This window comes from Charadrius vociferus, unplaced genomic scaffold (assembly GCF_000708025.1).
Source record: "Charadrius vociferus isolate BGI_N301 unplaced genomic scaffold, ASM70802v2 scaffold259, whole genome shotgun sequence".
Lineage (NCBI taxonomy): Eukaryota > Metazoa > Chordata > Aves > Charadriiformes > Charadriidae > Charadrius > Charadrius vociferus.
Window position 1 is genome coordinate 7,760,222 of NW_009661368.1, and position 26,026 is coordinate 7,786,247.

A 26,026-nucleotide genomic window follows, 5' to 3' on the forward strand; every position below is an offset into this window, starting at 1 on the left:
GCAGTGCCCTCCTGAGCTACAGTCTTATCCAGAAACGATTAAGCCTAAAACCACCCTGGCTGAATGACAGGTAATTTAGGCGCGCTATAGGGTGAGCCTTCCTACGTGTCTATGCTGAATACAGTTGCTTTAGTTCCTTTCGGCTGGCAGCTCTCCAGGAGCAAACCGCAATTTCACTTATTCAGCCTATTTTGTTTTTACAACAGCATCTCAATACAGAAGTATTTTAAATAAAAATAGACTGTATCTGTCCAAGCAGCCCCCAGTCTTAAAAGAGACCATGGGCTTTCTTATCCTCTGAGGACCTGTAGATTTCCTGGAAAGAGATTTTTTCTATTTTTTAGAGGTGTTAATGCAGATCAGACTATTTGAGGACAAGAAGGAGATTCAGCTCAGGTTTAAAGAGACTGATCAGCCTGATGATGTTCTGTCTGCCAGTCAGGGTAATAACATATCATACTTTCATACTCTTGTGAAATCCATCCTGGCTATACCTATAAGCGTATCAAAGATATTTGCTTCCATAGAATCAGAAAATATTGTTGTAAAACACCCTTGGTTTTCAAATCTCCATGTGCTACTGTGTAAAGCCCTTTGGCCCTTGCAAAACTCTTTCTTCAGCGATTGAAATTAGAGAAATAATGGTACACATCAACCCTGCTTAGAGGAAGAGGAGCATTTTCTAATCCATTTAACACAATCCTGTGGGTAATTCTCTTGATGGCTTTTATTCCTTCTAGGTCTAACACACACCGAGACATTAAATACTCGGAAAATTCACCTGAAAGCAAATTTCCTTTATCTCACCTTCCATCAGATTCAGCTTTGGAAAGTGTTTTGGAAAGACATTAAAATATACCACCTCTGGAGGGATGCTGCTCCCTCCAGAAGGCACTGACGGGGGTGTGCGACTGCCCCTGCCAGGGCTCATCCCGCTGCCCCAAACCAACCCCCCCAACTCCCAGCATGGGGAGACAAGGACCAGGCACCCCCAGTCATCTGGAACAACCTGCGCTTAAATGACGCGGCCACTAGATGTCATTCCTTTTTCACTCAAATGTAGGTTAAAGAAGCATTTACCTGGCAGAATGTCCCCCCCAGGCACTACCGAGCTGGGGCACACGGCTGCTGTGGGGAGGAGTGCCATGGCCTGGGAGACGCTCAATTCTGTAGGACCTGCCGCTGGACAACTTTCCAGAGAACAGCCCCATGCTGGCAGGAGAAAGGACCGCCCAGCCCAAGACTTGTGTCAGGCTTTTACAGCTCTTCACAACTGTACGTATCACACTTAAGGAGATATTTAATGAGAACTTCACAACGCAGAGCTCAGTGTGTTCACTGCGGAGACACGAAGCTCATGAGCTGCTGTTAAACCTGCCCCGTCCTCCCTGAGCAGCAATGCAGGCCCAGATCTGCAATCTTCTTGGGTGCTCATTTTTCTCCGGTTCAGGAGGAATTTAGTGTCTGCCTTCTTCTGAGAATCCAGGTCCAAGTCACCTCATCAGGCACTGCTCGGGAGCCGACCACATCCCACCCATGAGCCCGACTCCCAATGGCAGTGGGAGGGAAGGACCCAGACCCCACAGCGGGCATGGAGCCCATTGAGGTCCACGATGGCATAAACTGGGATCTGTATGACTTCCTCGAGTTCTGCTGCATGTTTGTAGGGGTATAACTAACGGGAAAGTTTGGTACGGTGTGACTAAATATTTGCAGATCTTTTAGGATGGAATGAAAATTCAGAATAATATAAATAATAAAAACATTTCTCAAAGGATGTTCAGTGTCTTGAGCAAAATGCAGTTTGACTTTCTGTATTTTTAAAGATTTGGTATCAGTTTAAGATACATCATTTACTGCTCTTTATTGATGCTCAGATGACAATAGGCAGTGGGTACAAAATGAGTTCTCATTTATTAGCATGCAGACCTCTGTACTGCTGTGTGGTTTCTAAAATTACCAGGCATATTTGGGATGCTCTATGTCTATGGATTATGAAGGCTGGAAAGAACCAGACCACATCATTTCATCCCCCATCTCTTCATTTTCACCTTAACAGCACTAGAAATTTGTCACTTACAATCTCTTTATTTTTTCCCCTTGACCCCCAGTAATAGCAACTCGGAGCACATGAGAACAGAATAGAGAAACACGGTACTAATATAAGAAACATCTTTAACTGATTAAAACCAGATGTACTGAAGAATGTCTACAAGTTTACTGCTGGCACACACAAATACATCTGCTAGACCTATCAGTGAAATACAAATTTTACCAGATACCTGTTACCATTTAGAGTATTTACTGCTTCCCTGAAATCAGATCTGAGCTGCTAAACCCAAAATATCTCTTACTGCTCAGGATTTCACTCATAAGCAATAACAACTCTGATATGTCTACAGCCAATTGCTGTGAAACAACCGTATCCTCTTTGGTGCAATCAGACATAGTCTGTTTGCCACAGTATTTCGGCTCCTTTAGTACCTCAGCGAAATTGGTCACCAAATAGTTTTCCTAGTTCATGAATCATTCTTCTCTTCCTTTTTCCTTTTTTCCTCCTTTTTCCCCCCCCAAAAGTCTTTGTTCCACGGTTATCTGTCAAGTTCTTCCTATCTGCCAAACCAGCTAAGAGAGACGATGGCTATAAACACCCACGAATTACAAACACGCTGTGTGTCCGTGCACCACTGTGCTGATGTATCGATACTCACAGTGCTGGTAGTGAATTCGGGTGGGTTGTCATTCACATCTGTCACCGTGATGATCGCTGTTGCCGTGTTTGAGAGACCATAGTTAAGATTTCCTTCCATATCTGTGGCTTGAACAATGACTATGTACTGCTGAACTTTCTGGAAAAAAAAAAGAAAAGAAAAGAAAAGATGAGCAACAAAAACGCATCCTGTAAAATGCCTTGGGTTATTTTCCATAAACAAGTGCAATCTTTAGGCAGACTAAGAAGTTAATCGGACTCAAAATGTTAGTAAAAAAGACAGATAAAGTTCTTTATCACGTTTTTAAAGGGATTTTTGCATAGATTGGTAGATATCACCTGTTTTATGGGAAAATAAAAATCTTATGGGCAAAATTCTCAGTTGAAACACACTTGTGTTCATTTTCAAGCATTTTCGGCAACATTAGTTTCTCTCTTCTGAAAACTAGTAAAGATTTTGCTAATGTGTTTTCATTGAAAACACCACTAGGAACATTATACCCCCCAAATTGACAGCAATGTTGCCTGGCCACCCTCCAGCTCGTTCTGCTCGCACAGTCCGATGCCCACAAAGCATTTTGATACTTGAAATACTCTCCATGTTTCAATCCTTAACGCAATCTTGGTAAATAAGGAGAATTTAAGTCCAGTATGAAAAAAAAAATTATTCAAGGCAATAAACAGAAGTTCAGTGGAACTGATTTAAATTCCTGAACACCCCAAACAACACGGTTCTCACAGAAAAAGCCTTACAGAGCAAGCCATAAAAATGACACATTAAAAGTTCTTCTAGAAGCCGCTGTATGTCAGTGCAACCAGGCAATAAACCTGAATAAAATAGGAGAGGACACCTGATCTCAGATGTGCACACATCTCCCTGGGATGTCTCTTTACTTAGGAATATCTGCCCGCACTGAGAAAAGCCTCCTGATCTTTAAAACTGGCCTCAGAAATAAATTTTCATTTGGATCTGCTGAATTTACCATTGACGCCTCCACGTGTCGCGCTGAAGGCACAGGGAGCTCTGGGCAGGCAGCTATGAAAGGAGAGCTCCTCTCCTGAGACCTGGGCGAAGGGATGCGCCCAGAACCAGGGAGGGATGCAGCCCAAATTGGTGGGGCTCAGGGCAAATTGAACACCACCCCCTGTTCCTTGAGCTTGAAGGCATAATTACAGACACGAGCTGGGATGCAAGCACCAGCGGCTCCGACAGCACGTTGGAGAGCCCGAAGGGTGGGAAGCCCAAAGGGGGACACCATGTTCTGCGGCAAAAGCTTTGCGCCGAGTCAAGGGCATTGCTCCTGCTCATGGCACACAGCTCAGACACTCGAGAGCTGCTCCGTTCACGGGCCAACGTTACAAGTGTGTGTAAAATATCAAATGTCATTTGAAATTTCAAAGGGCGAGAATTAGGTCAATTAGGTCTCTCTACTCCTACATAAGCATTCTCGAAGTGCTGTAACTGGCTTAATTCTTTAATTCTTCTGAGTTGCAAGAATAACAGAGAACTGAGTTTTAGCTCTATCTTGATTCCAGGTCTTTTAATTGACAGATATTAACCTGCTAAAATGACAAGACATCACACACGGGGATCCATCAGCACCTTGAAACTGGAATATATTATGGAAATGCACTTTCATTATCTCTTGCCACCTTGTATAATAAAACATGAGGGAGAAACTATTGTTAGCCCTTGTTTATCCTCACGCAAAAAAGTTGCTGTTCATTACCGCGTCTGTAAAGCGCTGGGTAATTGTAAGGCTGAAACGTCCTTATTAGCGAATGTAATTTCTATTTCACATTTAGCTTTTCCTTCTCCATTCTCTCTCACAGACAACTTGGGAGGCTGACAGAAGTATTCCCTAACAGGCCAAGTGCTTGTGAGCCAAATTAAGTTTAAATCATAGAAGGGGGGAAAAAGATTTAAAAAAATAGTGGCAACCAGATTCCACGTAAATTAGAAAAGCGGGTTGGGGGCCCACATGAGAGACTCCTTTTCAACAGTGCATGGAACTGCAAAGCCACCACTACTGCTCCTCACCGCAGTGAGACGGACGCGCAGATCCGAGGGCTGGAGCCCCTCTGCTGGGAGGACAGGCTGGGAGAGTTGGGGGGGTTCAGCCTGGAGAAGAGAAGGGGAAAAAGGGGAGACCCGAGAGCCCCTTCCAGTGCCTAAAGGGGCTCCAGGAGAGCTGGGGAGGGACTTGTGACAAGGGCATGGAGTGATGGGATGAGGGGGAATGGCTTCAGACTGGAAGAGGGGAGATTTAGACGAGATATCAGGAAGACATTTTTCCCTGTGCGGGTGGTGAGCCCCTGGGGCAGGTTGCCCCGAGAAGCTGTGGCTGCCCCATCCCTGGAGGTGTTCAAGGCCAGGTTGGACGGGGCTTGGAGCAACCTGGGCTGGGGGGAGGTGTCCCTGCCCAGGGCAGGGGGGTGGAACGAGATGGGTCACTTCCAACCCAAATCATTCTATAATTCTATGAATTAACAGCACTGCCGATTTGATGACACCTGCCTGTCGCACGTTGCTGTAAAAGCTTCAGCACTTCATCAGCGACTGCAGGAAAAATAAAGGTTCCTTCCTTTCCATCAGTGGAGGCTGTTTTGCATTCTCACGTGTTTGCAGAATCCAGTTGCTCCCGGGTGCGCCCCGCAGCAAACACGGCAGCCTGCCTCCAGCGCGGGCACGGCCATGGCAGCCCTGCATCTCCCTTCACCGCAATTCCGGAACTCCCAACACCCTGCTGCAAACTCTCCTCTGAACTCCGAGAAGGAACTGCAGACCGTGGGTAAGGTCATGCTCAGTCCGCACCGCGCTTATTCCTGGCGGGACTCAGCCTGCAGCTCCTCTCTACCTTGCTTCATGCACTGTGCCACTAAACCTCCCCCTGGAAAAATGAACCCTCTCATACAAGACGGGGTAAGAGAATAGAAAGTCTCACTCAGAAGTTTTGTTAACTTCACAATTTTACCGCTTATTAAATTATTCATACTCTGATGACATATGCCTGTGTGTGTGTAATCGCAGACCCTGTTTTATTAATCTCACTTTTACAATAAAGTTTTTTTTATTTAACAAAGGGCCTTTCAGAGCATCATAGCACAGCGTTAATAAAAAACCCCACACAAATTCAGAACGCTAAATTAAAGAAATGTAAAAAAGATTGTATCAATCAGGTAATACAAAGTCAAAAATGAAAATGCCCAGAATTTAGTAATGTACAAATGTATCAGCCACAAAGAGCTGGCGCGTAAGGCTGGGAAGAGAGGAAGGCAGGCAACGGCGCCCTACACGTGCCAGAAAGTGCAGAGAGCCCCAAGCCCAGCGAGCAAAGGCACAGAACTGCAGCAGAGCTCCAATGATGGAGTGATCCGCTAGGATTGTCACGGGAATGGACCCGTTGGAGACGGGTGCTGATCCCAGGACACCGGAGGCAGCAGCGGGAGGTGAGCTGCTGCGGGAAACTTCGGAGCCATCACCAAAGTTGCAGTGATTTCCATCAGCTGAGGACATAACTATTGCGTTTAGAGCAGAAGTCCCCCCTGACATGGAGAATGTGCCTTAGCTGGCACATAAAGTCATATAAAATGCAAACCCATGTAGATGGAAGTAGTCTGAGACCCGTCAAACCTTTAGGCACTGGGTTACCATCCACCTCCAGTTCCATCCAAAAGGCTCCAGTGTGGGCATACAAGGGTGGTGCTTTCAAGTACCCAGTTTTAGTTTATAACTAATTCAATCTTCAGTAAGATTGGCCCCAGCAGATAACAAATTAGTGATTTTTTGTTTTTCTGTAGCTAACCTTTTTGGTTTTGTACATTAAGCTGATTTTATTGAACTATTCAATCAATTTTAATTTCAACATGTCCTTCCAATTTGTCACAACATCTCCAGGGGCATCTTAGTTTGTTGTCCTAATATTATTATTATTGTTACGGCTATTAAAAAAAAAAGCAGCTCCATGCCCCCAAGCGTGAGAGACATTTTCTTGATTTTCATCATACAGAGTAATTCTCATACACTACTTCTTCACAAAAATGACATTTTAAATAGCACAGGGCAGAAACTACAGTATAGAGGTAACCAAAATGGTCCTAACCCAGAGAAATGAAACCATTACTGTGCGTTTGCTCTGATGGTGATGCTGTGGAACTAACGAAATGAGCCTCTGCCCCGAGGGGATCCAGACTGAAAACCCAGCCCCAGTGAAGTCCTTGGGAGGTCCAGTAGCCAGTATTTTTAATAAATCTAACAAATCTTCATGCTAGAGGAAAGTAAATGTGCTGCTTCTACTTAAGACACGGAAAAAAACCCCTCATCTTGATAAATGCAGAGCTTTTGGTCTGACCTAAAAACTAAGATGGGCTTTGGAAGGAAAAAATTATGAAGGAAAGAATAATTAAAGGAACTGTGGCAGATCTAATCTGTCTGCTCTTCTGTCAATCATCTGATATAGCACCACAAAGAAATACACATCAGCTAAATTCCACATGATGGGAATTAGTTGAAGAAATTGGTTAAGCTAGTTAATGGGATCAAGGGGGTGGCTAAAAACCTAGCAGTGCCTCATACAGAAAGCAGTAACAGCTTGACAGAAGGGTAACCTGAGAATTAAATAACAGAAACAAGCAGCGATTTAACAGCACAAAATACAAGATAATGCAGCAAGGGACCAACAACAAAACTTTTCTGGAAGCTGGTTCATTGGACATGAGCAAGGAGGACCGGCACCATGGCCCACCAGCTCCCTGCCGCTGAGTGAGACAAGGACGCCGTCGACAAACGCATCGTGCGCAGTATTCGCACTGCAGATACAGCAGCATTAATTCCTGGTGCCAAGCCCCGAGGGCTCATCGGGATGCTGAGCACAACCCAGGTCCCTCGTACGCGCTGCCGAGCCACCCGGATCTGACCAGGTGCCGGCAGTGAAGAGCCCATCACCGCAGAAGAGCCCAGAAGAGCTTGGCTTGTTTAGTCTGGCAACATGAAGGCTGATGGCAGATATGATTGCTGTCTATAAATACATCAGGAGGATAAACACTAGGAAGGCAAAGGAGCAATTTAAACTAAAGGCCAATGTTAACACAAGAACAAATGGGTATAAACTGGCCATGAATAAATTTAGGCTGGAAATTAGGAGGTCCTTCACCGCTAAAGGAGTAAGATGCTGGAGCAATCTAATACAGGGCCTGGGGAGCAAAAATGTTCCAAAGACTGTATTAAATTAGGGACAAAATCACTTTGGTCTAGGTAGAAATTATAACAAATTGAGCTAAAGCAGAAGTCTCAGCACTCTCTGTGCACAAACAACTTTTTAGGAAGAAAAAGAATAAAACCCCTTTCTGTTCAAATACACAATGTGTTTGTGTGAAAATGGTTTAAGACTTAACACCAACCAGTATGAGTGAACCGGCCCGTTCCATCGGCACGCGCAAAGGAATAGGTGCCCCACACAACATTATGGTTATCGCGGGGGGCTCTCCCCATCCAGATACAGCCTGGCGCGACAGACGCTGTCGCAAACCCCTGACCAAGCTGAGCACGGTGCTGCCAAGAGGTTCTAAAGAAAGTTAAATCATATTCAGAGAGAGTCTAAAAGAACAAAGTATTTCAAAATGAAATCCTAGTAATGAAGCGCTACCTGCCATCCCAATTTTCAAATGTGCATGGACAGTATTCTCAGGAATACGGCTATTCCTGGTTTACACGTGCAATTGTTATAGATCACACACGGGCTGGGTAACGGTGTATGCCAAAGTCCAGAAATGCGGTAAATATGTGATTAAATTAATCTGCATTATGGACAAAGGGTTTGCAAAATTAGGACCTACATTTTCAAAGCTCTGTACAAATATTGTCCAATTAATTACCACTTCCTGAGAAATGTATGACTAGCTAATTTTAGCATCACGTCTGGTAAAGCAAATAAGGTTACCAGGATGTTGCTGTAGGATGTACCGAGTAGGAATCTATCGGTGAAGAAGCCAGAAAATCTAAACTCTAATTCCTTCCATGGCTATCATCGCAACTTCTTTATAATTTATGTGTTTTTCCATCTCCTCTTACTTTTCCAATGCCGATGAGAAGAATATGGGATATTCCTCTGTTTGCTTTTTTTTTTTTTTCTAAATAATTTCTTTAGGTGCTACTGAAGTGTTGATGTTTGCTTTTTCTGGTGTAAGACAGTTGCCGGTGAACACACTAGTAATAAATACCAGAGCCAGGAAAGTCGATTTGAAAACAAATAAACAAACTCCCCCCAAACATCCACTGAACTCTAGCAGAAATACTTTTTCCAAAAAGCTCTGTCTAGCCATCTTTTGAACAAAGCTCACAGGCAGACCTTTTAAAGCATTTATCCCTTAATAGTCCCTCCTTCACCATTGTTAAATATGAACACAGATTTCCAGACGGAAACCTCATTCAGGGAGCTCAGTGAAGAAGGCAGCTCGCACCAAACAACCAGAGCACCCCACACCTTTCGCGGTTCCCCCCGAGCCGGCGGTGGTGGTGTTTCCTCTGGGGCCAGAGCCGTGCGGAGCCTTTGATAGAATGTGACCTTTTCATTTCTTACATATAGCGCAGCATCACGGCACGTGTGCAGCACCCTCGGCAGACATCAAACCCTGGGCCCATGAATCCTAATGCACAAGCTGCTGCTGCCTGAGCTAAAAAGGTGCAGTTTTCTCCATCTCAGTTTCTCTGGGCAGGTCTGGCTACTACCCGAGGCGTTTCATGCTCCTGCTAGGACAGGGCTGTTACAAAGGAGTGGACACCCTTGTCACAGGTCCAGGGAGGTCATCCTCCCCCTCTGCTCTGCCCCGGTGAGGCCACAATCTGGAGCACTGTGTCCAGTTCGGGGCTCCCCGGGTCAAGAAGGACAGGGAACTGCTGGAGAGGGTCCAGCAAAGGGCTACAGAGATGCGGAGGGGACTGGAGCATCTCTCTGATGAGGAAAGGCTGAGGGACGTGGGGCTGTTCAGTCTGGAGAAGAGAAGACTGAGGGGGATCTTATCAACGTTGATCAATACTGAAAGGGAGGGTGCCGGGGGGATGGGAACAGTCTGTCCTCAGTGGTGCCCAGTGACAGGACAAGAGGGAACAGGCACAAATGTGACCATCGGCAGTTCCATCTCCACCTGAGGAGGACCTTCTCTGCTGTGAGGGCAGCAGAGCAGTGGCACAGGCTGCCCAGAGAGATGGGGGAGCCTCCCCCTCTGGAGCCATCCCAAACCCGCCTGGACGCCGTCCTGTGCAACTGCTGGAGGTGCCCCTGCTCTGGCGGGGGGTGGGATGGGGGAGCTCCAGAGGGCCCTTCCAGCCCTCACCAGGCTGCGATTCTGTGACCCCATTTTTAAAACAAACAGAGCTACTTACTCGGTGCTGCACAGCCGCAAACAGGGAAGCCAACAATGTTATTTTCTCTATTTGCCTGGGGTTATATTGGCCTTTCTTCCCACCCCCCGCCCCGAGCACCTGGGCAGGGTTGGTTTGATGGGCCGCCTGCCACTGCGGAGCTCTCCAGCAGGGCCATGCCTCCGCCTCACTCTATCCAGCAAGACACAGCTGACTCTCAGGGAAACAGAGGTGTGCTAATTAAGCTGGCTTTCATCCTTAACGAAAGTGTTGATGTGAAACATCTCAGCCTCTGACATGTGGTTCAGGCCCCGTGAATCCCCATTACGATGTGACCAACCCTGGTGCTCATCCACAGATTGATAAAAGCCTCCGGCTCGGGAAAAGCCGTGGTCCCACCACCCACTGCTCTCCAAACCGCGCTTGGGTGCACGCTCCCACCTCTCCCCGCCGATAAACCCGCCCGGCTGCTCAGGCCGCCGCGTTCCAGCCTGGTGGCGGTGCAGGGAGAGTGGAGGGTGGGAAAGGCGGTGGACGCCGAGCGAACACCCAGGCAAGATCTTCCTCTGCCGTTCTCAACGGGTGAAGCAGCCGGCACTAAGGGCCGTCCCCGGCTCACGCTCCGCTCCCACGCGCGCCGTACCCCACCGGAGGGTGCAGGGCAGGGCGAGGATGGCTTCTCGTGAGAACCCCCCCACGGCGGAGGATTTCTGCCAGCAGCGCTGAACGCGCGTGACTCGGAAAGAAGGAAAATATTTATTCGGGAGTCATTCTGATGAGCATTTCTGGTGTTTGCTCTGACTCACCGGCGGTTTGCACCCACACCACCCGCCTCAAAGAGCTGTTCCACAGAGCTTCAGCAATCAGCCCAATACATGTTGACTTTTTTCTCAAATAAAGGTGCAGAGGCCAAACCTCTAAGATAAACCTAAAGCTAACCTCAGGATTGCTGTTTGGCACTGCACCTATATTGACAATCGGCTTTCAATAGCTTTCACCTGCCAGCCTGGTTAACAACCAGCAATTAAACCTTTTGTAACACTTTCCCTCTCAGCACCTGAGGCCTGTAACCTGTGGGATCTCCCACCTTTAATACTCATCTTTTTCCCTCTTAAGCTACTGCTTTTTAAGATAGTATTTTAATGTGTTTCAATTTCCACATTTTAACCCGTTCAGAACCAGCAGACACGCCATCAATTCTTCCACCTTCTCCCGGGGCGGGCGCTGAATCTCCCAGGTAGGTGTAAATGGGCCCTGCTCCGGATTAGCAGCTCGTTTCTCTTCTGTGGGGCGGCTTCTGAAAGCAAAACAGCTTCTGGCGGTGGGTACAACATCCAGCAACAGCGAACTGAGCTTTCCTATGAAAGCATGAGGAAGTGCTTTAAAAGTTACCTGAAAGAAAGGGAATATGATCTTTTTATCACATCGAGGTTATAAAATCAAAGAACGCTGGAAAGCCTTTCAGGAGTTGACTCCGTTTGGCCTCTTAGTAGTGTGAGACCAAATAGTTCAGTGGCTCTTGCCCCCGGCTGCCTTTTTTTGAGTTATTCAGAGAGTGAAAGTGGTGAAAGCGGAAGCCGTTCCAAAGGACATGCTAGGTACAGAGAAGACCCCAACAGTCATACCGAAAGCCTTCCAGCATCCTGTCTGTATCTCCCCGTAGCCTCCAGGACAGAAGATACGTGAACCAACCCGAATTGCCCATCCGCCTGATTTCATTGCGAGAGGCAGGACTCTGCCGAACAGCCAGCCCCGGGAGCGCGGCTACCGACCGCGGATCACCGCAGAAAGCCAGCGGCGGGTTGTCAGGGATACAAAGGGAAGCTTGGAGATATAAACTCCAAACGCTAAAAAGCCCCGAAACAAAACCAGAACAAAAGCCCCCAGCAGACAAATAACTGAAAACGGTACCCCAGACTGGGGGTCCTGCTGGATCTTTTTCATGGTTTTCTTAACGCCCGGTGCTAGCAATGCTGTGCATAGGAAGGGCTGTATGAAACAGAACACAGACGCTTTTGAGTGTGATATGCTGCAACCGCTGATTCACCTGAGAGAGAGATATACATTTCTGAATGAGTTTTATTCCTGAGGGATCAGACACTGAGCCTGGGCTATCAAGGCTTTGAGAAAACACCCAAGCTGAAACCCCACTGCGGTGGAACACACGAGGAATATCAATGCAGCAACTTCTGCCCGAGGAAAGGGACCTACTGGAAAATATATCCACCAAAATAGTCAACTGACCCAAACGCACCCTGCAGAGGGTTTGCCACGCTCTGACCCCAGCTGGCCACCACTTATGGAAACAGCATGTTTTGAAGTACGCTGTAAACAAGGTTAATAGCCAAGTAGGGTCTGTTTAACCTGGTACTTGTTCTAGACTTCGAGTTGCAAAGAACGGGGATTAGAGGTCACAAAATTCTTTATCTGGTATTTGAGCACAGAGGTTTGTCAAAACTTGAATGTAGTTGGTTGAAAAGCTTTTAAGCCCAAAGAATTTTTTTCATATCTGAAATAGTGCTTTAAAATTGTCCTCATTCTTTAAAGTTCACCCGAAATGTAAACAGTACCTCTGTATTTAAGACTGTGATAGTATTTTCCAGTTTCAGAAGTTTTATAACATGAACATAACATTTATTAGGATTTTGGTTTTTTTTTTTTTTGACTGAGCCTTGGCAAATAGGACACCAAGCCTGGAGCAAACAGAAAATAAGGACTAGGCTGTTTTCAGAAGATATGTGTGAAAAGAACACCACCACAAAAAGAGGGCAGTGTTCTACAGATCATCTCTTGTAGTCTTAAAATGTTGTACGTAGTGATGTTTCTGCTGAGGGACCTGATGGGTTTCCATGCCTCAGGGAGTCTCACAAAGGCACTTGGGTTGCGCACAGTCTGTTGAAGCTATACGGGCGCTATGGACTGACTCCAAAATTATTATCAGAATTGTTATCAGAAACTCTGTTGTAACAGTATCTCTGTCCTTGCATAGTATCGACTTTCCTGTTTAGAAAGACTGTCAATTAATGAGCTTCTCATATGGTTCTCATTTAATGCCAAAATGAGAATCACAGAATCATTAGAAATGGGTTACATCTCACTCTTCAGTGATCCAAAATACAGATCAGACATAAGTCCATGAGGAAGCAGGAGAGAAATAAGGAAAATGAATTACATGGTTCTGATTGTCACAACTGATAGTCATGCAAAGGGGTGGCAGTGAGCTGGTATGAGCTACAAATAAATTTCATTAAAAAAAGAGATATGACGAATATCTTGGATAACATATTGTGATTCTGACTACAGCCACTGAGTGGGTGCCAAGACAGAGCAGGGCTGTGATTAAGGCTGCAGGCTGCAGCTTGGAAGACCTGGATTTCTTCTGCGTTTTCCCAAACACTCCCCAAGTGACCTTTAGTAGGTCATTTAATTTTTCCGTGCCTCAAAGAAATTGAAAATAACACTTCAGAATGAAATGAAAACACTTTCTTATCTCACAGTGATATCGTGAGAATAAAAATCCATTAGTTTGCTGAAGCACTCAGCCGCTCCGATGGGGAGGAATGCAGAAGTGTCCACCTCCAGCACCTTCCCCCCGGTGGCACCAGCACGGGTACGGCGCAGAAGTTGGCATCCTTCTGCATCCCGCCAGAAACAAGCAGCAGATGCTGCTTTCAATTCCCGTCAATATTTTGCAGGCTTTATGCCCCACAGATGCCAGGTCATCTTGCAAAGCACTTAAAAGGAGACCTGAGGAATACGCCTTCTAACTTTCGGCTGAGGCAATTTTTGTAAACCCATGAAATTACATTCGGCTTTTCTTGGACAGGAAGAGAGGAGCAATAGTTCAGTGTCGGGGTGGTCACACAGCAGCCGTCGCTGCCGAGAGGTGCCCTTTGGTAAATACGCCAGCACTAAATTGATGCTGCTTCCAGTTTGTGTCTGCCACTTTCTGACAAAAGGAGTGAGTGTTGAGAGACGGAAAACGTCCAAAAACCCCAGGCAGACCAAGAGAAGGGAAAGTAAATAACAATCTGAGAAACATTTTTGAAAACAAAAAATGATCTTCTTTGGACTAGTGCAAATCAAATTCTTCCTATAGCGTGTAACTTCTCGGTGATTGCCCAAAGGCCAGGCTTTGGGGGGAAAAAAAATCCTAGTTATGTCCATTGCACTCTTATAATCCACAAAACCTTTGCTGTCAAATGCTGCCAGAGCAATTTAATAAACAGGGCGAATGCCTTAATGTATTCTGAAACCTGAAAACCACCCATCATTAGCCCCACATGCTGTTTTCCTACTTTCTCTGCTTTAAGCCATTTAGCTGCTGCAGCTGTTTTTCTTGTAAGTCTGAGTCCTGTTTTTATCAGCCTGATTTGTTTTCTGGTATATCTTGCTTGATTAAAAAGAGGAAGAAAAACCTTTCACAATTCAGGTAAAACTGCCTTCTTCTTTAAGCTCTGTCGGGCTGGAAGCTTGAAAAAGATCATCAAGAAGATCAGTGTAGGTGAATAAATATTCATAATATTGCTCATAATTTATACTTGGTCTCATTTTTGCAGATAGGCTTGAAATTCCACGCTCACGACACTGCTGCTATAGCCAGACCTTTTTATTCTTAGGAGCATGAGGTTTTCTAAGCCCTACCAATGCAGCCATTAAAAAAATAAAATCAATGTAATATATTTGATGTAATATATTCAAACCACTTCCTCCAATCCTATACAAATGCACATGGTGTGTACCACACAAGGGTGCTGGATTTTAACTTTAATGGCAGTCAGGAGCCCAACACAAGTCTTGGGAGACCGGATTTGATATAAATTTACTAATAAACTAATTTGGTGTCATTCATTATTCATTGCTGAGAATTATTTTAAGAAAACAGCTTGGCTAAGCCCTTGCTAGCTGCATATCGTATATGCCTTCACCATTATGAATTGAAGGGAACATCCAAACAGTGAAGGAACAGGTTATAGTTGGAAAAGCAGCTGATTTAATTAAATTTGGCAGAATGAAAGGTTAGTGGAAAACAGTCAAATAACTGCGAAGAGATTAATGCGAGATGCTCCCTATTGTATTTCCCTTAAGAGCTGTTTTACCACGTATGGGAAGGGTCACGTTGTGTCGATTTGCTGAGAGAGAACGTGATTGACAGAATTACTGGAAAAGAAACTCGGTTTGGTTTTGAAGTCAGAAATACTAATGGGGGCTTCTGTCAAAACCAGCTCTCTCTGCAAACAGCTTTGTTTCCCTGGCTTTCAAGAGGGCTACGCTCTTCCAGGAGCTGTAGACAAATACAGACATGATCCACCAGGCAGGTTCAGCCAGTGCAGACTCAGCTGGAAGACCCCCATTTAAAAGCCATCACGGGTACTGCACCTTGTACGCATCACTGGTGTTTGGGCTTCCGGCTCGGCGCCGGGGATCGAGCAGCGTGGGACGTACAGCAAAAAGTCCTGCCTGTCTTCTGCGCTGCAAACTCCTCCTCTGCCAAGTCTGGCCCCCAAAGCCGTGGAAGAACGCCAACCACTTTGATACAGCAGTAACCACAGTTGCTTTGTATGGCATCGACCCAGCCCCTGCTCTGCCTGCTACGCAGATGATACCTGAGCTAACCTGCAAGCCCTGTTGATTACAGAAAAGTCAATTTTTACATGAAAACAGGTGCAAAGGAAAAGATCTGCAGTGCTGTGGGAAAAGTAACCAAAAGCTTATCCTGCGAATGAAGGCTTTTGCACTGGCTGGAAACGCTGACCCACGACATGAAACAAAGACATCTGAACAACGAGATTTGATCTTGTTCATTTTGTATGTATTAATGATGCCAAAGATGTAACACGCAAGAAATAAAAATATGCAGTTGATTCTACACTTGACTGTTATACTACGTCTTGGTGTAGAAGAAGGAGGGATGCCCAGGGCAGTGGGGGAGTCGCCGTCCCTGGAGATATTGAAAAGATGGGTAGATGTGGCACTGACTGTCATGGTTCAGTGGCAACTTGGCAGTGTTGGGTTAGTGGCTGGACTCGATGATCTTAAGGTCTCTTTCAACCAAACCAATTTTATGATTCTGTGATTCTAATTCAGACTGAATCTGATGGAAGAACCACACAAGTCCAGAGCAAAATATGGCAATGAAGTTTGCGATAACTTACCAAATGCAAGACAGCTACTATCCCTTAGGTGGTACAAATCACTCACTGAACAAGATCTAGGATTAATGGAGGATAAAATGCTACACTTTTTGCAATGAGGCATCTCAGCAGTTTTTTAGAAGCTAATGATCCTAATGTTTATATATAGATGTATTAGATACATACAAAAGAAAGATTTTTTTTATTAAATGTTGTATTAATGGATTTGAGTGAAGTCATGAATGGATTACGTGTACTTTTACAAAAGGATGGCCACCACAATGAAGAAATTTTCGCAGAGAGCAGTCTTAATAGTGCAGAGCTTCCCGCGGAGCTTGCTGATGTTCTCAGCACTCGCTGCTCTCTGGGGTACAACATTTGGGAAATGAGAAACAGAGAGATCCCAGGAAAATATTGATTGCCATATTGAGCAATTGTGGGTTTGCAACAGGAAGTGGCTGGAGGGCATTTGGGCAAACTTAGTTTTGGTGATGATGTCTGCATCTTTTGGGTTCTACTGTGCCCACACGAGAAACACTGCACTGACCTCGGAAACCCAAGCTCCCGACACTTTGCAGGCACTTCTCGAAGGATGCGACGCCAGCTCCAGGGCAGCCCAGCTTCAGCGGGACCTCACCACCCTCCAGGGTATGTGTTTTCTGCTTTGGGGAGTGAGGACCTGTACAACTCAATATACCGCCTGCTCAGAAGGTTTCAGGCAAGAGATAAAATGGGGGAAGTGAGGAACCGGAACGAACAGCTTCACGATAAACTGAAAAACTGCTGATAAACTAAATGACTGAGAAGCCCGGCTGGCAGAGTGCCACTGCAAGAATTCGCTGTGATGAGCAGGGATGTTTTCCTTCCCATATTGGGCCTGTCAGCCTTAATCAGATCTCCGTCAGCAGAGACACAGTATGTCCAGGTGAGACTACAAAAAGAGCAATCATTATCATCCAGGAAACAAACTGCTCAACGTCAACGGCCGGAGGAGAAGGTCTAGTCAGTATAGCTGTTTAGAAAGTACTCTGGAAAAAGTGTATGATACACAATGTGTGGAATTTGAAGGCCGTGTTTATCAATTTGAAAGAGACGGGAGTGGACCAAGAAGGACTTTCGATAATTCTAAAAAGTCCCAGCTGTACAGGGAGACCTCTGGCAGGGTGACCTGGGTCCTGTCTTGTGGCCATCTGTAAAATGAGGATGGAGCAGCGGCCATAAGCCATTTCAATAACTGAAGGCAGAATTTAATTTTCTCAGATCAGGGCCTTAATCAAGCAGCATTTAATTTCTATGCTTTTTGTCATCTAAGGGATGCACGGGATCTTTGCAAGTGTCAAAGGCTTTTAAGTGACCAGGAGCAAGTTCCATCCTTCCAGGGGAAATTTTATAAAGGAGTCAGCACCGTAGAGACCCCCTTGACAACCTCCCAGGTTCCTGTAATATGGAATTAACTTCCCATTGCCACACGGGATGAAAGAGGAACTTGCCAACCGTCTTTATGTGATGAAATGTAATTCTTGCAGTTATAAAATTGGAGGAATGTAGCTGTTTCTTGGCTATCAGCTGCAAGAGGGAGTTTCAGCATTTCAGTTCTCTCCAATTCTGGCTACATTTCCTCTTAAAAAACATTTACGTATGGAAGAGCTGAATTTCATATGAGAAGCAAAATGACCCTGAATGTAGTAGCCTATATTACAAAATACTCAAAAGTAACAGACTGAAATGAAAAATCGCAAAGCATAATTCTGCCAAGATAATTAATCCTTGTTAACCCATGACCTGATCGTATACGATGCTGCTTACTGAAATGCTATAAATAATGCCAGCATATTTTATTTTCTTTGTAGGCATAAATATTGACAAATTCATACTCATTAAACTTCTGTGAGCTGTGAATTACCCCCATTTCTCAAATGGGGAACAGCCAGAGGCATTAAGACTATTTTTTCAGAGGCATTCACCAGTTTGGGGAGTACCAGTTCGAGATGCTGAATACAGTTTTAAGCCTTCTTTATGCACAGAAGTAAAGCTATATTGATCAAATCCATACTGGCCACGCTACCTGCCTTCCCCCCACCCTCAGCTGAGACCTGTTTCTATGTATATGAAAATCCGTTTGCTGAGATGCACCAGTTTCCTGAGCAGAATTACTTACAGGAGAAAGAAATTTTTTGCTGCTGTAACTCGATTGACTGTAAGTTTTGGGTGGCAATTCATCATTTTATACGCAGTGACAGAACCGGCCCAGCACAATGTAACTGCAGACTAAGGATATACGTAAATAACAAAAGTATTCTGAGACAATCCGGGGTATGGATTTCCAGTGCCTTAGCCCCTCCACAGGATCTGAATGGCTTCAAACTGGAAGAGGGGATATTTGGATGAGATATGAGGAAGAAATGTTTCCCTGTGAGGGCGGTGAGCCCCTGGGGCAGGTTGCCCCGAGAAGCTGTGGCTGCCCCATCCCTGGAGGTGTTCAAGGCCAGGTTGGACGGGGCTTGGAGCAACCTGGGCTGGGGGGAGGTGGCCCTGCCCAGGGCAGGGGGGTGGAACTGGAGGATCTTGAAGGTCCCTTCCAACCCAACCCATTCTATGATCTATGATTCTAAGCTCCCCTCCGCCGCAGTACGCCTGGGTACCTCACCCCACCTCAGCCTGCCACGCACTGGCTGTGACTTGTTCAGGCTGCACTAGTGGCAAACAATAGTCCTTATTGTAGCACTGATATTTTCTGAGAACTAGAAAGAAAAGGATATATTGTGGTACGAAAAATCCCTCAAAACTAAGTATTTTTGCTTTGGTTGTGATGTGGAATTCAAACGCAGCTGTCTCGGCTGTCTGTGGCCCCATGCTCTGTAATCTCAACTCCCTGTACGACACAGGAAAGCATCCTCAAAACTTCACCACTAGTTTCTTCAGAATTTAGTTTACGTCTTACCCCTGTAACAGATTTAGAAGGGGCTGATGAGATTCTAAGTTTAATGCCCTCCTAAATACTGGTGAGACTTGTACTGTTGGAGAAGAAAGTGTTTACCCTACTCCTACAGCAGCATATAATGTCAAACTTCTACAGAGCTTCTCACCTCAGGTTCTGGGGGTGGTGTACAAACTTACACTAAGTAAATGTTGTATGTGTGTTGCTTTATTTCCTCCACTTCTCAGACAAATCTGCGCTGTGAAAGCAGAAGGACTAGAAGCTGACGTACTCCACTGCAAGCAAGAAGCACGGCTGTACGACCGTCTCCGTGGGGACCTGGTGGGCCCATCCTCTTCAGGCCGCATGTGAAGGGATTTGGGACTCTGGTCCTTGGTCCCTCCTAAGGAGAAGCTGGAGGCTGTGATAAGTACGTGTCAAGATTTTTGTGAGATGGATTAACTCCCTGTGGGGAATAAGGTGAGATCATGAAATATATTTAGTTTTATCATAAGTTGCACTCATATTTGTGTCCCAGAGGTGAAAAGGTTTTATCTCATCCCACTAACTGCAGCCTTTACCTCGCTCTCGGTTAATGGGAGCTGTATGGATTTTTTATTTCTCTATTCTCATAGCAAATGTCAGAACAATCCAGGTTTAGAAATGTATTAACTGAGAGCAGAAACAAAGTGCTAACTCAAACCAGTGGTAATGGGTCCTTACTTTGAGTCCTTGAGGTCTCTAACTCAACCATTAGCCCAGGAGTCATCGATTTAGAGGACAGACCTTGCCCGCATGAAGTCAGCCCTGTCGCTTTGAAGGGGTACAAGTGGAAAACACGACACACGTCACAGAGAATCTCATTTTCACCACTCCATTCGAAACAGAAAAGACCGTCCCGGGCTGACACCTTCCTCCGGTCTGAACGCGGGAAGGTGCATGTCTGCAGGAGGGGAATTATCCCAGTGTTGCTGCACTGCCTGCGGAGAGAAGCCGTGAGGCCGCGCTGGGCGCCCGGCACGCTGGGAGCAGGCTGGAGCGGGCACCACGGGGGTGAGGTGGATGCAGGAGCATCTCCCCAGGCAGTTTGCTTTATCGCGTATGTGAAACAGAGCCCTCAGCTGCACGGGGGCCCGGTTCAGCGCAGCGCAAGAACGGGGAATACCCCTTGTAAGACGTCTTCCTCTCCACCCGGGAAAGCCGCGGTGGCTCACCAGGGTCCCCCTTCCCGGGGGCACATGGCCGGTGCGGACTCAGGGATTTACGGCTTTGCTTCTGGAGCGGCAGGCGGGCTTTGGGGGGGTCTGTACATTTGCCTGATGTTCTTTTTCAGAATCTTTTTTGAGTGGAAGGGGATGTTCAACCCCACGTGCTTGGTGCTGCTCGCTGGGGCTGTGTGTGCAGCACGTGGCAGAATTGGGCCTCGGTATTTTTATAAAAGGGAAAAAAAGCAAACAAAATCAACAGATGGAAATCCTGAGATGGAAGGGGACATACTGGTTATTTATTTAAAGAGCTGCTAAGGTCTAATGGAAATTTTCAAGAAGCATTCCATTTAGGACTAGCAGAGTTTTATTTAGACCATATTTTCTGTTTGTTTTCAATCATTTTTCATAGCAGCGAACATTCGCTACCCGTGCTCATCGTCAATTGTGTATTCCCCAGCACTACCCCGGTTGCTACGGAGACAGCTCAGATGCCACAAACAACAGCAAAGTGCTTCTGCTGCGGAAGCACTGCACCGTGGAGAGAAATATCCCTCGGAAACACGAGATCTTCCAGCCCTCGCACACCGGGGAGGTCTATAGGACGTATAATTTGCTGGACCCTGAGTCTAAACAAAGTATTTCCCCCGAGTTCATTCCCTGTCGCCAGCTGCTCTTCAAGCTGCACAAAAGCCACGAACCCTATTACTCTAGACTTGATGCCAAAGAACATTTTCTACCTGGATTTGAATAACGTGAATATATTAATTAAAGTTGATAATGGCTGATAATGATTTCCATCAGCAGTAGAATGTTGCTATATTTATCATTATCTATGAGATTCTCGTACCTAACTGTAAATTATACAGAGAAGACTTGAAGTAACGTGACTTGCCATCTTAACAACTTTTTTGATAACACCTTTAAAGTCATAGCAAATTGTTTTCTCAGACAAGTCCATTTCTCAGTATGTGAAGGAAAGCAAAGAGAGGAGATCGAGATCCCCAGAAGGCAGAGGGCTGGAAGATGTCTTCTGCGCCCCAGCTCTTGGGCTGGAAGGGTGGGCAAGGACTGGACCTTCCCTCAAGGGGGCAAAGAGGGGATGACTGGATCCCACTGAGGAAGCAGCCAAATCCTCACACAGTGGTGCATCAGAAAGGTCTACAACTCACTGGGGCAGAATTCATGGGATTGCCCTGGTACAGTCTCCCCCTGGGTGGAGGAAGCATTTCTCCTGCTGTACCTGAGCTCAGCGGCGCTCCTGGTGGGAGAGCCCTTCGAGAAGAAAGATTAGACAGACATTGAACGTCAGCCAGTAGCTATGCTTTCATGGCAGTATAACCTAAAACCAGCTTAACTATATCTGACCTTAACAATTCTTTTTTATACCAGGGCACTGGATATAGATGTGCATCTGAAAATGCGGGAGAAAAAAATTCAAAATAAGCATTTCCTATAAAATAGGTCTTAGTGATATCAAATTTATAAAATATGAATTCATAAAATATGCAAAGCAGATTCACTTTTAGCTAGTATGGACAAAACTCAGAAACATCAGTAACTGACAGAGGTCAATAAAGTTTGCAAAATAAAATGGGGAAAAACCATCCGGGAACCTCAAAATCTCGATGACATAACCGCTCTGGGTTTCAGCAGACCGAGGCTCAAAGACAGAACAACAGGAATCTTAAATATTTGTTGTTAAGGTAAATCTAAAATGATTGTCTAGCACAATGTTAATTACATTGTACAGCAATCAAAACAGAGACGCCGAGTCTAATGAATCCCTACTCTCACCTTTGGAACAGAACTGGAGTGTCTTGTTCACCTCCTTATTAGCCCATAAATATTCTAATTAGGAAGCAACTCCAGATGAATAGGATTAGCAATAAGGACATTTTAGACTAGGTACACAAGAGATACTCAAAACTCTCATGTCTTATCTAAGGCTCTCCTGACATTTATAATCATGTAGAAACGCTAAATTTACATAGCTCTGCCTAATTAGACATGGTTGCAATTATGTTTGTGGGCTTCCTTTTTTTCCTGCCCAAGTATAACTTACACTGTCAAAACAGGAAGCAGGAACTGAATAGACACTCAGCAAGAAATAAAAGTATTTTCTGCTATTTATTTTTTGCCGGTTTTAATTTGAAAATCGTATTTCAAAGCCATTTTTTTTTGAGATCCCAGGCAAGAACTGGCTGTTATGGATCAAGTCCAGATCACTGCTGCTCTAGGTGTAAAACGTGCTTTTTTTAGACCGGCAGCATCTCGAGAGCAGGTACGAAACCAGGCCAAATTCTGCCAAAGGTGATGGATGCTCCGCCTGCAGTCAGGGCGTCACCTCTGCTCTTGATGAGAGCAGGAACCAAAGGAACTCGTTTCCTTTGAGGACCATGAGCTCCCTGGAATTCTCACCCTGCCCAGGCATTTTGCTGGCTGCTCTGTGGTTTTTGGTTTCTGTCCCTCTCCCCGCCCTGAACGAGCCTGAGTCTGACATTTCCGAAGTAATTCTGTGTTTGCCTTCCTTGGCCTTCAGAAAGACGGTGAGAAGCAGGTAATCCATCAAGCTGTATTTTCTGTGCGGCAAATGCTGGCATTATTGGGCAGGGATTTGATAAATGATGTGTACATTATAATAACCAAATTTCAATATATTGTCTTTGATGTCTATAATAACAGATAGAGTCCTTTCACCTTAGCCCAAACATAAATCACAGTAAGTGATATGCACTCAATTCAACATTCTTACAAATTTCTGTTTCAGAACTAAACCGTAATCATGAAAACCCATCGGTGTCGGCAGGTGTCACCAGGAGATGGCCACACACGTGTGTGAACTCTCGGGACTGGGGGAGTCGGGAATTCCCAGGGCAAACAGCCACAAATCCATTTTATTGACTGCTTAAGGTCTACTTCTCTCTACTCCTAAATACTTTGTTTATTAGAAAACCGGCATCTTATTTGCCTCCCACGTCACGTTTCAAGCTCCACGCAAACAAAGCCGGCGGAGGTGCGGAGCCCACGGCAGCCAGGCCGCTGGGTGGCAACGGCCAGTGGCCCCAGGCACAGCAGCGCTGAAGAAAACCTTCCTAATAACGACTCACGAGAACCACCAAAGAACGGTGTTGAAAGCCTCCTGTTTACAGCTTCACTGCTTGGAACGTGGGGGAGGTGGAGAAACAACAGTTCTGCTCGCGCAGCTTTGTAAAAGTCAAAACTAATCAATGAGGAAACCAAATATCTTCCTTCTAGCAAACTGAAGAAAAGCGGATCATGCAGCAAACTGGCTCCGGTGAGCACCCTCAGGCGGTTCAATGCACAGCCCAGACCAGTAACACCCACCAAGTCCAGGGTCAACCCAAACGCAGCTGAGACCCAAAGCCTGCTGAAGCCCAGCTGCCGCCTTCCATGAATTTTACACAGGGGCTCCACTGAGCTATGAAGAGCTGCTGGCACGTTTCGGAAAATCTGCATGAAATAAGTGCAACAGTCTGCTTCTGAAAGGACGTAACTGGCATGTTTTCTTTGGCTGGGACATCAGCCTCATGCCTGCTTCCTTATCAAGCCCTCTGATCGGGAGCTGTATCACTCAAGATGGTTGGATCGGAAAGCTTACGATGACAGCCCAAGGAGCTGAAACAAAATCAATACCCATACAAACACCACTCCCATCCTCTGCTCTGCTATATTTAAGATCAATCAATATGCATAAACGACTAGCGCCAGGCACATCTGCACTAGTCTAGCACATAATCAACTTTGTCCTGTCTCAGCTTAATATAATTTTCCACCATATTAGCAGTCTTTATGATATCCTGTCTTTTCAAACAGGCATAATTCAGAATCACTACATAGTTCAATTGGATTATTTGAGTCGCACACAGACCCACACTCACACACGCACACTCACAAATCCGCTCTTCAGCGCCGGCCTCTCCGCACTCCGCTGCGGTTGGGATTACAGCCCTGTTTAAAGGGTTTGCAAGGAGGTGACGTTCGAGGCCACAGCCACCTTTCACCGATCCCGCTGGCAGAAGAATTTACGCGTGTGTGTAAACGTACACTTAACGGACTGGGAAAAGAAATGAACTAACTTATCAAATGCCATGCTGAAGCATCCATTAAAAATTGCACACACTTTTAATGACTTGGGTGAGGGTTGCTGTTGCATAAATTTATTTAACGTTAATGTCCCTTGTTTGCTGTAAATTTCACACTGTGAAATTACCAGGGCAATTCTAATGGAGCTGAAGCCTCCAGCTGCACTCTATGATAAAGGAGGAAATAATTATGAATTCCTCTGGGAAGCCAAAGAAAGTCAAAGATCTCCTTCGAAACTGCTCCCAGATGAGCTGCTCATCAGCAGGCTCTGGAGGTGCAGAACCGCTCGCCGGCGCCGGGGAAGCAGAATGAGCGGGACGCTCGTGCTGACGATGCCTCCGCCATCAACTGACATTTAATTTGAAGGGATTGAAAGCTGGTGTCTGCACCAGCTTCTGCCAAGAAACATATGAACAGTCAAGACAGAGCATGGAAGTGGTTTTATGTTCCAAGTCGGGATGATACTGTGTAATTTTACATCTAATCACCCAGCGCGAGACATACCCACCAAACGCAGCTCCAGGAGCTCATGGCTGAAGCTCTGACAGACGCCCGTATTTCGGGAGGATGCCGAACGATGTGTGTTGTTCCATCTAGAATGGCATTTTCTACATCCCTTTGAACCCAGAGCTTACAGCCTTTGCCAGAGTTCACATCAAGAGTGGAAAAAAGATAAAAAATAGTATGTGCAGAAACTCTTCTCATGACGCACAGAAGATAGAGAGCTTCAACCTCTTCCTTCAGCTGCAACGTCCCAGCTACGCTTAATCCATATTTGACTTCTCTCCAAACAACCGCCAGTGTTCACACTTGTCACGGGATCGCAGGTTTCCTCCTTCAACATAAGACATCCTGCACTACCAGCACCATTCATTTCTTAACCAGATTTGATTTCAAGGCTGCTTATGTCCAGTCATCACAGACAGCAAGCGCCAGGCTAGTTTTGGCAAGGAGATGCTCCGAGGCCTGGTTAGGCTCTGCTACCAACCCCTCCGTGCCAACCTCCTGACTCTCCATCCCGGCAGATGTCTCTTCCTCCCCATTCTGTCTTCTTTCTCCCCAACCTTGTCCTCCCTTGCATCCCTCCGTCCCTGGAGAGGCAGAAGGCTGCAGGACAGATGTTTCTCCTGTCTTCTCCCTTCCTCCCCACCATTATGGGCTGGCCTGGCCAATGGCAGCATCCTCCCCTCCGTCAGCTTTGGACCCAGGGCCAGTAACGAGCGACCTAACAATTGGTCAGACCGCGCCTCTGACATGATAAACCGACCCACTCCTGGGAAGGAAACCAGAGAAACATAAGAGACAAAATCAGAGAATCATAGAATGGTTTAGGTCAGAAAGGACCTTGAAGACCATCTCGTTCCCCCCCCTGCCCTGGGCAGGGACAACTCCCACCAGCCCAGGGTGCCCAAGGCCACAGCCAGCCTGGCCTTGAACACCTCCAGGGATGGGGCCTCAACAACCTCTCTGGGCAACCTGTCCCAGTGCCTCACCACCCTCAAAGTAAAAAATGTCTTCCTAATGTTTAATCTAAACCTGCCCTCTTCCAGTTTGAAGCCATTCCCCCTCATCCTATCCCTACATGCCCTAGTA

The 26,026-nt window shown here is 45.9% G+C and overlaps 1 protein-coding gene across 1 annotated transcript in view; it reads right to left on the reverse strand.

Moving 5' to 3' along the window:
* Nucleotides 1–26,026, reverse strand: part of CDH4 (cadherin 4, type 1, R-cadherin (retinal)) — a gene marked incomplete at its 3' end in the record, with an annotated part of 450,714 nt that overhangs the window by 39,765 nt on the left and 384,923 nt on the right. Inside the window, exon 8 of the mRNA XM_009893590.1 lies at nt 2,712–2,849. Within this exon, the coding sequence (XP_009891892.1) occupies nt 2,712–2,849 (138 nt within the window). The remainder of the gene's footprint in view (nt 1–2,711; nt 2,850–26,026) is intronic.